The sequence below is a fragment of the Bison bison genome, unplaced genomic scaffold (genome assembly GCF_000754665.1).
Source record: "Bison bison bison isolate TAMUID 2011002044 unplaced genomic scaffold, Bison_UMD1.0 scf7180017864301, whole genome shotgun sequence".
NCBI classification, from domain to species: Eukaryota; Metazoa; Chordata; class Mammalia; order Artiodactyla; family Bovidae; genus Bison; species Bison bison.
This window is the reverse complement of record NW_011494873.1, coordinates 1306254-1320841: the sequence shown is the minus strand read 5'-3', so window position 1 is coordinate 1320841 and position 14588 is coordinate 1306254. Positions and strand designations below refer to the sequence as shown.

Genomic DNA, 14588 nt, shown 5'->3' with positions numbered 1-14588 from the left:
GGAATTGGGGGCCGCCACCAAAAGGAGAGACGGGGCGCCAGGCCACCCAGGGGAATTGGGGGCCGCCACTTAAAGGAGAGACGGGGCGCCAGGCCAGCCAGGGGAATTGGGGGCCGCCACCAAAAGGAGAGACGGGGCGCCAGGCCACCCAGGGGAATTGGGGGCCGCCACTTAAAGGAGAGACGGGGGTGCCAGGCCAGCCGGAACACCAGACACAGCTCATGGGTGCTGGGCACTGGACAAGGCCCTGTGTACCTCAGTTGTTATAGTGAGTCCTCGGGGGAAACACTATCCCCATTCCATTTTATTTGTTTTTAAATTAATTTTCATAGTATACTTGATTTACACTGTTGTGTTAATTTCAGGTGCGCAGCAAAGTGAGTCAGTTGTCCTTAAACGTATATCCACTCTTTTTTAGACTCTGTTCCCAGAGAGGTCATTACAGAGTATTGCGTTCCTGTGCTAGGCAGTAGGCTCTCATTAGTTATCTAGTTTATATATAGTAGTGTGCATATGTCAATCCTAACCTCCCAGTTTCGGAGAAGGCAATGGCACCCCACTCCGGTACTCTTGCCTGGAAAATCCCATGGACAGAGGAGCCTGGTAGGCTGCAGTCCATGGGGTCGCTAAGAGTCAGACACGACTGAGCAACCGCACTTTCACTTTTCACTTTCCTGCATTGGAGAAGGAAATGGCAACCCACTCCAGTGTTCTTGCCTGGAGAATCCCAGGGCTGGGGGAGCCTGGTGGGCTGCCGTCTATGGGGTCACACAGAGTCGGACACGACTGAAGCAACTTAGCAGCAGCAGCAGCAGCCTCCCAGTTTATCCCTCCTCTGCTTACCCCTTGGGAACCATAAGTTGGTTTCCTGTGCCCATGTTAGAGAGGAAGATGCTGTGGCCAGAGAGACTGATACCTTGTGAGTTTCAACCACAGCAGGGCTGGCATTAGAACCCATCACACGGGCTCCTTCACCAGCCCCCAAGCCCTGGGAAAGGCCAAAGCTCTGCAGTGGGACCATTCTTATTAAAAAGTTAGATCTGTGCCTAAAAAGTGAAGCTATCAAATTGTGTTCAGAGGTTGATTCCAGTAAACCAATTAGATCTGCTGCAGAGTTCTTGTACCATAGGGACAGAACTTTAAAAATTGTAAGCAAGAGGTCAAGAATGAATTATGTAAGCAGAATTGTTTTTCTCCATTTATGGGTGTATGCTCTGTGTTGGCTTTTACATCTTCAGTTATCTTTTTTTTTTCTTGTTTTTTAATCCACATTGGCATTGTCCTTCACAGATAGTCATCTAAACTTTGCTTGTACATCCCCCAGGATGGGGGCTTTTGGTAAGGTGCATTCTGGGTCTCAGTTTACCCATCTGGAAGGTGGGACCATTTGGTTGACTGAGTTCCGTGGTCCCTTTCAGATGCGGGGAAGCCCGTTTACTAGTTTCCCTGCCCCTTTTCAAGACCATTTTCTACACAACAGCCAGAGGTATGCCTGTGGGTATATTTATCTATCTATCTATCTATATATATATATATGTATTTATTTTTAAATATACATTAAATTATATCTCATGCTTTTTCCCCAACCCCTGTGCCTCACAAACCTTCAGAAGAATAAAGTTCCTCGCCCTGGTGTGTAAGCCTGCGGTGATGCCTCCGCTGCCCCTCCTGGGAGCACCCCCTTCCCCGCCTGGGAGCACCCCCTTCCCCGCCAGTGCTGCTCTGCCATAATGGTCTTCTGGTTCCTCGACAGGCCAAGCGTTTTCCAGCCTGCGCATCGTTGTTTGCACTTCTCTTTCTGTGTGGAATACACATTCCTCAGCTCTTCTCCAGACCAGTTCCTCATCTCTCGGGTGTCAGTTCAGAGTCTGCTTCCTTGGAGGGACTTTCCTTTCCAGGAACGCTCACCCCCACCACTTGTGTCTTGCACTCTCACAGCAGGCTTTGGGGTCCTTCCTAGCACGGACTGTAACTTAAATTATACACATATTTCTTCATCAGCTGGTTCATTGCCCATCTTCCCACTCTCCAAGAGTAGGGTCCGGACTGTCCGACTGTCTACTTCATTCTAGTGAACTAGAATTGGTGTTTTCTTTTTCATAACACTAATGACTATTGGCGTGGCTTTGATAACAACTCTTTTTGTTGTAAAATCACTTTTCCAGGGTGACTGTCTCCCAGAGGATGCCTTGACCTGTTCTTTGGCTCCATGAGTGACCCAGGACTAGTGGGAGAGAAAAGGGCCAAGATACGTGAATCCCTGGTGAAATCATGAAATCATTTCTTTCTAAAACAGGGGCTGGGTAGGCATTGGGGAATCGGGGTGCAGGATACTAAGATTTCTTGAACCTTTCCTCTCTGCCAGGCAAGGAACTCAGAGCTTTATCTCTGATAATCATCATAAAGCTATGTGAGGTGGGCTTGATGACTCCATTTTACAGATAAGGAAACTGAGGCTCTGGGGGTTGGGAGACTGTGATTCAAGAGCCCAAGTCCCTTCCTCCCTGCTGTGCTTCACTGAAATGAAATAGATGTTGGATTTGGAGAGTCCCCAGTGAACCTCTGAGTTGGGCATTCAAGGGCACCTCCCACCTTGTCCTGATTCATCTTTCAATTTTTCATCTCTTCTCACCAGCAGAAACTTCTCCCATAAGTTCCTGGTGTTTACAGTGGGCTCTGGCTCCCTCTGCCCAAAGCTGCTCCTCCTTTTCCTGTTTTGAATGAAGGTATCCTAGCAAGAACTCATTTGGGAAGAGACTTTGTTTACCACCACCTTGGAAACCACTGCCAGGTGTGGCCCCCCGTACTCCCTGAGCTGGTCTTTGCTCCACCGTCGTCCCCCACCACCCACGGCCTCTTCCTTCCTCTCCTGCTCTCTGGATCGACATGCCCTTCAAGGTACACCACAATGACTTCAAGCTTTAGAGAGCTCTCCTGCCCTGCTTCCTGTGCCAGTCAGGACTAAATTACATGTGTCAAAAACCCAACTCAAACTGGCTTCAAAAATATTCCCGGAGTGTGGGTGTGGCCCGAGATTTACTGGCTCAGGAGAGACCAGGAGTAGACGGAGCTACATGCAAAGCTGGATCTAAGGGTCAGACCGTGTCATCAGAAATCTGCTGATTTCATTCTCAGGCACATTCCTCCTAAGTGATGATGCTGTGATCCCCCAGCGACTCCAGGTCGTGTCCTAACGGCAGAGCAACTTCAAGGAAGAGAGAACTGGTTTTTCTCAGGGTGGGAGCAGAAGTCCCAGGGCTGGTTCTTAGTGCCTGTGATTGGCCTGGCATGAGTCACGTGATCACTCCTTAACCAGTCACCGTGGACAGTGGTACCCAGCGTGGTGTCTAAAGGACTGTGTTGAGGTGGGAAAGGAGGTTCCCAGGAGAAAAGTCCAGGCACTCTGGTTGAAAGAAAGGTTTATCAACACAGTAAAATAATGATACAGCAGGGGAAGGAGAGGGTGGGATGAGTTGAGAGAGTGCCATTGACATGTATACTCTGCCATGTGTAAACATAACTAGTGGGAACCTGCTGTATGACACAGGGAGCTCAACTCAGCATTCTACTGACATAGAGCTGGAGGTGGGAGGGAGGCTCATGAGGGCGGGAATATATGTATACTTACAGCTGATTCACATTGTTGTATGGCAGAAACCAACACAACATTGTGAAGCAGTTATGCTCCAATTTAAAAAAATTAAATGCAAAAAATAATGATGTCTGCTGTAGTTGATCAGTCACTCGGTTGCGTCTGAATGTTTGCAAGCTCATGGGCTGCAGCACACAGGCTTCTCTGTCCTTCACTATCTCATGGCATTTGCTCCAAATCCTGTCTGTTGAGTCGGTGATGCTATCCAGCCATCTCATCCTCTGTTGCCCCCTTCTCCTCTCGCCTTCAGTCTTTCCCAGCATCAGGGTCTTTTCCATTGAGTCAGCACTGCACATCAGGTGGCCAAAGTATTGGAGCTTCAGCTTCAGCATCAGTCCTTCCAGTGAATATTCAGGGTTGATGTCCTTTAGGATTTACTGGTTTGATCTCCTTGCAGTCCAAGTGACTCTCAAGAATCTTCAGCACCACAGTTCAAAAGCATCGGTTCTTCAGCACTCAGACTTTATGGTCCAACTCTCACATTGGTACAAGACTGCTGGAAAAACCATAGCTTTGACTAGATGGACCGTTGTCAGCAAAGTGACGTCTCTGCTTTTTAATATGCTGTCTAGGTTTGTCATAGCTTTTCTTCCAAGGGGCAAGTGTCTTTCAGTTTTATGGCTGCAGTCAGCATCTGCAGCAATTTCCACCGTCCACATGTTATTTATCTTCATGTATGCACATGCTGTCTCCCCAGCTCACTCTGCACTCATGGACTCAGAAGCCTTGCCTGTGTATTCCTGTGCCTCTAACAACACCCAGCCCCTCGGGTTTATTTCTCTTTCTAGGTGGCTTTCACACATGTATGTTTTACATGTCAAAATCGCCCTGTAACCACAGATCATTTGTGCAAAGCAGAAATAGATGTGCTCATCCCTTATCCCTTGCGTACCCAGGTGGGGTCCAAGGCCACCAGAGTCCCCAGCCAGAGGCCTCTGACCTCCTGTCGTCACCTTTTGTGCCTGAATTTGTCGTCGATGTATTATTTTCTGTGCGTGCTTCAGTTAGTGACAGAGATTAGAAACATGGCCCTGTGGTTTGTAGAGTGGTTTCCCATCCTCTGCTTTATCAGAGCCTCACGCTATCCTGGTAGGCAGCAGAAACAGTTGTTATTAGCACACTTTACAGACGGAGAAACTGCCCATAGAGGGAAATGATGACTCGGCCCAGGCCCTAACTGGAGGAAATGACACGATGGCTAAGCTTATGAGAAACTCGGGAGAGATGAGAGCCACAGGTTGCTGTGACTTCTGACAATTCCAAGTTTTAAGAATGATGCTGACAAAATAGCCAGCCCGATGGCTCTCTGAATTGAGTGGAGAGTAAGAAATCCTGAAAATAGCAGCATCTCCTGAGATAAGCAGGGTGCTTATGCTTTCCTAGACTTGATTTCCTGTGATCCTTTGCACAACTCTCAGAGGTGAGGGTATTATACCCATTTTACTGAAGAGGAAGCTGGGTCGCAGAGAGGGCGAGTAGCCTGTCCCAAGTCATAGAGCTGGTCAGGGGCAGAGCTGAGAGTCAAGCCCAGGCCTTGCTGCCTCTGACCCTGGTGCTTTGCTCTAGAGCCCTGGCGATGGAGAGGCTGCCTCGGCGTTAACGGCTGTCTCCCTTCCTCCCTGCAGGTCTACATCATCCGGGTCACGTGGTCCAGTGGCTCTACGGAGGCCATTTACCGGCGCTACAGCAAGTTCTTCGATCTCCAGGTAAGGACGTGGGGTCTCCAGGGAGCTGCAGGGTAGGAAAGAGTGTGTATGGACCTACTTTCCGCTTTGACTTCAGAGCCTGGGTCCTCACCCACAGGGGATGCGCAGTATTTATTTCCTAGACTTAAAAATGATGTCCATCTGCTCACCTCAGCAGCTCACATCCTATAAAAATGTAGAGAAGATGAGTCTGGCCCCTGTGTAGGGATAACACAAATTTGTGGAGCATTCCATATTAAAAAAAAAAAGGTGTCCATCACTTTGGGGACATAAGTGATGGGCTGTATTGCTTTTGCTTTGGTATTCAGTATTTTTTAAATAAAATAAAGTCTCATGTTGCCTGCTGCAGAATGGAGGCTAATCTGGAAATTGTTTGTGTTTGGCTTTGGCGTTCAGATCGTAAACTTGTGTAATTGTGTTTGCTGGTGAGTTACGTGTGATCAGACTTTATGGGGCCATTCTGCTCTCAAGACAGACCCAAATCTTCCTCACCTTGGCCTCCTCTCCCCATCAGGCTCCATGTTTAGCCTGAAACACCTGCTGTGTATTGAGGGCATCGCACTTGCCCTTTCCTAAGGCCTGTCCTCACCTGAAACGCCTCCTGCACCCTGCAGGCCCTGTTGGCTCGCCGCCCTCAGGGCTCTCATCCCCTGGAAAGCCTGGTCTGACTTCACTTCCCAGCCAGAGAGAGCCATGTCCCCTAATCCCCACAGCTCTGTATCCCTTTGTGCTGACTCTTTTGAAGTTGTCTGCCTGTCCTGCTCTAATCCGTGACCCTTGTGGGCAGGAACCCCATCTTCTTTATCCTGTCCCTCCTTTGTTTTTCTTTTTTTTTTTTCTGTCCCTCCTTTGTGTTTTACTCAAGGACACTGTATGTAGCCAGTCAGCGTTTGTGAATGAATGAATGAACAAATGAACAAAGGGACGAACTAATACACACACCGAGCACCACCAGTCTCATAGAGAGCCTCTGTGGACAGCTCCGTGTTAGCCCCTCCCCACTAGGGCAGAAGAACTCTAATCCATGGATCAGTAGCATTATGCTGACATCACCAACAGCCAGCAAATCAGAGCAAGTGTATCTCGATGAGAAGTCACAGTGCCTGATATCATGTCGCAAATTTCTTTAGGAAACACAGGCCTTAGGAGGAGATGGGAACTGGCTTGGCTTCCTGAATCCACAAGTGTTCCGTGCCTTGTGGTGAGGGGCTCACATACCCGACAGACCAGTGTGAGGGCTCGTGGAGATGACTGTCTTCTTTTCCTCTGTACCAATTAGGCTGCTTTTGTTGCAAATGACAGAAACCCGACTCAAACTGGCCTAAGTAAACAGGAGGATTTAGGGGACTGTTGTAATAGAATGCCCTGGGAGAGGGAAACTTGCAGGCTTCAGGCACAGCTTGATCCAGGGTTTTCCACTGTGTCCTCTTATCCAGCTTCTCTCTCTTGTTCTGGATTCCCAGTTCCCTTGCATTGGCTTTATCTTGGGTCTCATGTGGTTGCAAAATGCTCTGGGCTCACACTCAGCAGGAAAGAGTGAAAGGTCAGTTCACAGAAGTGCCAGCAAACACAGTGTTTTCTAGGCTCATCTCTAAGCCAGTCAACAGGGCTGACGAACGTGGCGGCCAGTGGACTCGTCCGGTCCCTGCTCTGTCTCTCAGGCATGGGGCAGGGGCTGAGACGTGGCGAGAACAGCTGGGATCCGAGGGAGAAGGGGCACTGTGGGGCCGCCAGAAGAGCCCTCGTCCTCCACACACCAGCCTGCCTCTGTGCCACCCACCTTCTTTCTGAAGGTTAGGTGATATTAACCACAGGCATCCTTGGTCGAGCAGACCTGATCCGTTCCTGAAAATGTCAAATGGAAGATTTTCAGAGCCTGTGTTCCAGTATTTTAAAGAGGGAGGAGCAATGTTAATGTGCTCTTAACCAGTTTCCCCAAACAGTCACCGAGCAGTCTACATTACAAACTGCCAAGAGTCACTGCACACGGGCCAGCCCTTAACCCCTGTTGCCTAACTACTTAAAATGTGATGAACTCAGTGATGCAATAAAACCAAACAGGGTCATATACAAACAATATTTTTCTTCTGCTGCTGCTGCTGCTAAGTCGCTTCAGTCGTGTCCGACTCTGCAACCCCATAAAGGGCAGCCCACCAGGCTCCCCCATCCCTGGGATTCTCCAGGCAAGAACACTGAAATGGGTTGCCATTTCCTTCTCCAATGCATGAAAGTGAAAAGTGAAAGTGAAGTCACTCAGTTGTGTCCGACTCTTCGTGACCCCATGGACTGCAGCCCCCCAGGCTCCTCCATCCATGGGATTTTCCAGGCAAGAGTACTGGAATGGGGTGCCATTGCCTTCTCTGATTTTTTCTTCTGGTCCACAGCAAACATGAACCGAATGTCAATACCCGAAGAGGCTCTGTGTTAAAGATGCTAAGATACTATCTAAAATGGACTTGGCAGGGGACATTCCTGGCAGTCCTATGATTAAGACTCCAGGCTTCCACTGCAGGGGGCGTGAGTTCAATCCCTGCTTGGGGAACTAAGATACTAAGATCCCACAAACCGTGTGGCACAGCCAATAAATAAAGGAAGGAGAAGACACAGGCATGGTGAGGGGTGTCGGGTAGGGCTGACCCTGGGGCAAAGGCAGGGAAGGTGATGGCTATAATGCCCAACACCTCCAGACACCATGAGCCAAACCTCAGTCGTGTGAAACTGATGGAGATCCACACCCTCTTTCCCAGACACAGAGGGGATTTATGCAGACCCTTTATGGCAGATCTCTAAAGCATAGGTGCTGGGTGAATGTTTTGCAAGTTGTTAGACTGATTTTTTTATGCACTGGGGGGAGTGGCGAGTGCTGCCTGTATTTTGCTTTCAGAGGCCTCTTCCCTGCCTGATGCATCCAAGAAGGAACAGAGAGGGCAGAGATGGGTGACATGGGTGACTGCTCGCCTGGAGAATAATGGCGTGCACAGAACAGACAGTTTCCCAGCTAGCTGAGGCAGACAGCAGTGGGGTGGATTGATGCGAGGAGGCAGGTGTGCCCCCCTGGGACCCAGAGCGAGGGGTGTAGTTGGCTTCACAGGGTCCCGGAGCCAGCAACAGAATGATCCTCCAGAAGCCCCCAGGCCACGTGTCACATGGCCAGAAACTCTCCGAACAAGCTCCCTTTCCTGCCAACCCCTCTGGACCAGCTTCCTCTGCTGGCCCGTTGACTTACATGCCCCTTCAGTCCTGAGGTGAAGTGCCCTTCCCCGTGTCCAGGCAGTGGAGTTTGGGTACCAATTCCAGTGTCTGAGAGAGAGCACCTGAGTGTCAGTGTCCGGGGTCAGAGTCCACCCCCGAGCCTGCCGTCTGTGGCCCGAAGGGTGGAGCGTGGGCCAGGCAGTGTGTGGGGAATTTGACTGGGTCATCGATTTGCCCGTTGCAGCTGTGCTCAAGGCTTCTGACCTTGACTTCCGGGGTTTGACAGACCTGGGCTCACATCTCAGTTTGCCGTCTCAGTCTCAGCTTGGTGTCCCGCTCTGTTTCTGAGCCTCAGTTTCCCCGTCCTCATGTTGAGAATGAAAGCGCTTTCCCCACATCCCCCGTGACAGTTCGCTGAGCGGTGCCTGGCTCAGTAAGCAGGAGCAGTCACCTGCTGTCACTCTGCCCAGATGGGACCTGCCCAAAGTGACATCATTAACGGAACATTTGAGGTGGGGTTGGATCCCAGGGCGCCCTGGCCCAGAGCCTGTATTCCCTCCACTCTCCTGTTCTAACTCAACTTTCTTACTTCTCCCAGAACTTAAAAGTGAGGTTTCCTCCCCGCCTCGCCATAATAGGTATTAACTGGAGGTTTACTGTGACATAAAGCTGCCTGAGACTCCACTCCCAAAACAAAGTCGTCTAGAAGCAGGGCTTAAGGGAGCTTTAAAGAGTTCCAGATGGGCAGCTGGAGTGGGAGAGTTCTGAAATTCCAGAGGGGCCTGCCCTGCCTCCAACCCCATACCTGCCTCATTGGGGGAAACTGGAAGAAGTCAAGGCAGGACCCCATCCGCCAACGTGGGCTGATCCCAAGGACCAGGCAGGAGGAGGCCGCCCGCATGGGACCTCAGCACCCTGAAGTCGGTGATTTCATGACTCACCCCACCCCCACTCCTGGCTGGGAGTAGCCTTGGCTTTTTCAGACAGCTTGGCTCAGAGTATAGGGGACAGTCGATCTTTCGTGAAGGAGCAGCTTGGCCAGTGTGGCGTAATGGAAACAGCAGAGGACTCGGTCAGGAGACTTGGGACCCAGCCACCTCTGCTGTGTGGCCGTGGGCACACCCCTTAACCCCGCTGTGCCCACATTTCTTCATCAGTAGCATGGGGGTGGCGATAGTAGAGACAGCTGGCATTGCTGGGATGTTGCCCACTCAGCCTCAAGATAAAATGACTTGTTTAATCCTCTTGTCAAGGTTATCAAATCATACAGATGAAGAAACCCAGGCTCAGAGAGGTTCAGGCATCTGCCCAAGGTCACACAGCCGGTGAGCATTAGAGCTTGGATTTGAAGCTGGGTGGTACCACCAGGGTCCACAGCCTCATCCACTCTGCTGGCCTGTGCGCCCCTCGTGAGTCACTACTTCACAAGGCCCCTCTGGAGTTAAAAGTGATGACGTGTGTCCGGAAGAGGCAAATCCATACAGATAGAAAGCAGATTAGTGGTTGCCAGGAGCCAGGGGGAGAGAGAGAGGAGGAGAGCCTGCTAATGGGTACTGGGTGTCTTTCGGGGGTGATGAAATTGTTCTGGAATTAGATAGTGGTAATTGTTGCACAACCTTGTAAATAGACTAAAAACCACTGAATTGAACACTTTAAAAGGGTGAATTTTATGGTATGTGAAGTATATCTCAATTCCTTTTTGTAGAAAAGTGATGATGTGTGCGAGAGCAGTTTCTGGGCTGTCAAGCCCTCAGCAAATGTCAGCTGTTGGGATTATTGATGGGCATGGGTTGCTGTTAGGAACTGGCATGAAGATTAGAGCAGGAGATGATGCCAGTTTAATAGAGTGGTTAAGATCCTGGGCTTTGATCCAGATGCTGCCACTTCCTGGCCATGAGACCTTGTTTTAGTCAGAAGTGTTTTGGTTATGGATGACAGAAACCTAGTCTGTATGGATTATTCAAAAAGAACATTGATTAGCTAAATGGAACTGAGAAGACTGAGGGTGCTTGGCTTCAGGTCTGCCTGGATCTAGGGGCACAGTGTCAGTGAGGACCTGCCTTCCTCTGGTTCTCGGCCTGCTCTGTGTCCAGACAGGGTGTTGACTGTATGGTGGTGGCCATACAGTTCCCAGCTTATCGAACAACTCAGCTCAGTGACTTCAGGGAAAAACAGAACACCCCAGCGGTTTCAGCACAAGTCTTAGGGGTTAATCCTGGGTGTCTGGCCAGGAAGAGCCCAGGAAGTGGAGGAATCCTACCACATCCATGCTTACTGACTGGCAGAGTAGAAGATCCCCCAGAAGAAGTCAGAGACTTGCTGCCAGAGAAGAGAAGATAACCTGTGGGTGACACAACAGTAATTGCCCCCTCTGGTGGGGGCAGGACACTCAGGCAGAGGGGAAGGTCTGCACAGAGGCCACCAGGGTGGAAGGAAGGAGCATGACTCAGACTCCTCTGTGGGAAAAGAGACTCACAGTTCCCAGCAAGAAGGGCCCCTCTGGCACTTTCTGGGGACAGTCACACCCACTGCTGCTGCTTGACATCTGACCATACGACTTGTGTGAGGGTGTCAGCGGGAGAGCCCTGGGCTTGGAGTGAAAGGCCTGGTGCCGTCCCAGTCCTCTGTCTGACCCTCTGTGTGGCCTTGGGCAGGCCCCTCAGCCTCTCTGAACCTCCCTTTCTGCCCTCATCTGAGCCTCTCTGGAGAATCTCGCAGAGTGTAACAGAGAGCTGGCCTCAGAGCAGGGCACTGGGCGGGGACAAGAGAGCCCGGAGAGCCCAAAGGGCCCAGGGCGGAGCCTTGAGGAAGTGTGGTTGGTGAGCAATGTAATTTTTTTTGAGCAATGTAATTTTTGAACTGTGGTGTTGGAGAAGACTCTTGAGAGTCCCTTGGTCTGCAAGGAGATCCAACCAGTCTGTCCTAAAGATCAGTCCTGGGTGTTCATTGGAAGGATTGATGTTGAAGCTGAAACTTCAATACTTTGTCCACCTGATGTGAAGAGCTGACTCATTGGAAAAGACCCTGATGCTGGGAAAGATTGAGGGCAGGAGGAGAAGGGGATGACAGAGGATGAGATGGTTGGATGGCATCACTGACTCAATGGACATGGGTTTGGGTGGACTCCAGGAGTTGGTGATGGACAGGGAGGCCTGGCGTGCTGCGGTTCATGGGGTCGCAAAGAGTTGGACACGACTGAGCGACTGAACTGAACTGAGCAATGTAATAACAAACAGTATTGGTGGCTGTTTACTAAAACATGCTAGCTGCCTGATTTATGCATCATTTCATATAGTCTTTGGGCCTCCCCAGTGGCTCGGTGGTAAAGAATCTGCCTGCAAGGCAGGAGATGCAGGTTGGACCCTGAGTCGGAAAGATCCCCTGGAGAAGGGCATGGCAGCGCACTCCAGTATTCTTGCCTGGAGAATCCCATGGACAGAGGAGCCTGGTGGGCTGCAGTCCATGGGGTCGAGAAGAGTTAGACATGACTGAAGCGAGTAAGTGCACACACACGTACATTAAGTCCTCACTCACAGGCATGAAGTCAGATGGGGGAAGGGAAGCTCAGAGAGGCAAAAATCATGTGCCTAGAAGGCAGCGTGGGTGGGATTCAGCCCTAGGGGTGGCTGAGTCTGAAGCCTGTGCTCCTAACCGCTGCACCCCCACCTCCTGGAGGCCCAGGATTGCCTTCGAGTCTGTCTCCTCATGGAGTTCTGCCCTTTGAAGAGAGCTGCTCTTTGAAGGCCCACTTAGCACCTCCTTGTGAGATTCAGGTAGCATCTGTCCTGCGGAGGGCTGCTCTGAGCAGGACGCGGCCCCTCACAGACAGACCCTGAGTGTATGATGGATCTGTGCCTTGCGACCTTTGCCCTCTGAGTTTTCCCGAGAGTTCATTGCATCCTCAAGGCCGAGATGGTCGTCCCTGGAACCAAGGGTTCCCTCATGGAGGGCACACTTAAAGGTTTGCTGAGCCAGACTCCAGTTACTGCCTGTCCCTGCGTCCTCTGTCCTAGCCAGGGAACTCAGGCAGGGCTTGCTTCCTGGAGGAGGTGGCAGCTGAGCAGAGTCTTGACTATGAGTAAGGAGTTGCCCCACCGACAGGGTGGGGGAGGTCATCCCACACAGAGGACATCATGTGTGCAAAGATGCAGAAGCATGAGAGAGCAGGACTGTTAGCTTGGCATCTGGCAGAATTCCCGTGGCGCACGAGCCAGCCGGTCAGCCTGCCAGGCAGGGAGCTGGCGAGAGAAGCCCTGACTGCTTGTGTCCTGTAAGCAGGAGCCCTCCACACTGTGGGGACGGCTTCTGGGCATGGGTGCTTTCAGCGGGGTCTGTTTCCCAAACGTAGCACGTCACAGAGCTGAAGGCAGGCTGCTACATCTCGGTCTGAGCCTTTTGTTTCTCCCCAGAGAAGGGAACTCAGACCCGGAGACGAGAGAGGCTGTCCAGTGTCGCATGGCGAGCATCGCTTGTTTCCACTCTCTGTTGAGATAGGACAGCCCCTGACGCACTTCCTGAGCCCTGGGAACTGCCGGAAGCCCAGGCTGCACCACAGAGGCCACGGGGAGGGAGTGTTTTCTCCCGTTTTCTGGAGCAGGTCTAGGAGGGGCACGGCTGAAGCTCTCGCTCCGCAGGCAGGCCTCGCCCAGTTGGGAAGACTTCCCGGCGAGCTCGTAGCCAACACTTGGCCTGGGATTCCACCAAGCATCTTTACCCAGATGCTGTCTTTGCTGGCTCCTCAGACACACTTTCTTTCCCCAGGCATTATCTTCTGAAATTGGGGTGTGATACACACCAGCATATCTGTTCCCTTGTGTCTGAAAACCATTGCCATATTGATGGTGTAGAGCTGAGGACATGTAAGCGTTACCTTTCTTCTCACAGCATCTGTGGGAGAGTTGATTCCAGGACCGCTCCCTTTCACCCCCCAACAGACACCAAGATCCAAAGATGCCCAAGTCCTTTGTATTAAATATTGTGCATGCGTACTCAGTCCCTAAGTCGTGTCTGATTCTGTGGTCCCCATGAGACTGTAGCCCACCAGGCTCCTCTGTCTATGAGATTTTCCAAGCTAGAGTACTCGCTCTAGTGAGTTGTCATTTCCTCCTCCAGGGAATCTTCCTGAGCCAGAGTCACACCTGCATCTCCTGCATTAGCTGGTGGATTCTTTACCACTAGTGCCACCTGGGAAGCGCATTAAATAGTGTAGCATTTGCATATAGCCTACACACATTCTCCTGTATAGCTTTAAATCATCTCTAGGTTACTTATACCTAACACGGTGTCAATGCTATGTAAATAAAAGGTAAATGTTATGTAAATGGTTGCCAACCGTAGTAGAATCAAGTTTGCCTTTTCTAGAACTTTCTGAAAGTTTTTTTCCCTCAAATATTTTTGATCTGCCATTGGTTGAATCTGCAAGTAGGGGACCTGAGGGTATGGAGGGCCAACTGCAATTCTTTACTTGGAAAACAGAAAGAGGGAAGGTTGTAGTGGTTGATTGCATCTAAGGCCCAAACCAGGGCCTGCTAGCACCACCTGGAAAATAATGTCTCCATTTCTAGACAGCGGCTGACAAGCCAGTTAACCAGTTCTTCATTCATTTGTTCGTCCATTATTCATTCGTTCTTTGCACATATATATCCCAAGGGTCTACCATGTACCAGAGGGGAGGTGATGGGGAAGGGGGTGGGCCAGAGGGCCGCCCAGTAAGGGAGTCAGGCTGAGAACATGCTGCCCTGACTGAGAAGGGGCCGTAAGAAGGGGAGAAGTGGTGCTGGGGACAGACAGGACGGACAGCGGGCTCCAGTGGAGACCAGGACATGCCGACATTTAGCAAAGCAAGGTCGTCGAGGGGACAGGATCCCCAGAGGCAACCAGCAGCGCACCATCTGTGGTAACTGTAGTCGATGGTAACTGCAGTGAGACAGCTGTTTGCAAGGAGAGGCGATCAGAGCCTGGGAGCTGATTTGCTTTTGGTCTTAGCGTGTCCTGCCCCGAGAACCACATGGCTCCCTGCCAGCCTGCAGCTGCCCGTG

General features: G+C 51.0%; 1 protein-coding gene across 1 annotated transcript in view; it reads left to right on the top strand.

Moving 5' to 3' along the window:
- Positions 1 to 2288: 2288 nt before the first annotated feature.
- SH3PXD2B (SH3 and PX domains 2B) overlaps positions 2289 to 14588 on the top strand; it is a 92591-nt gene continuing 80291 nt past the window's right edge. The window contains exons 1-2 of the mRNA XM_010851292.1: positions 2289 to 2898; positions 5278 to 5358. Coding sequence (XP_010849594.1) covers positions 2887 to 2898; positions 5278 to 5358 — 93 coding nt within the window. The 5' untranslated portion in view covers positions 2289 to 2886. The remainder of the gene's footprint in view (positions 2899 to 5277; positions 5359 to 14588) is intronic.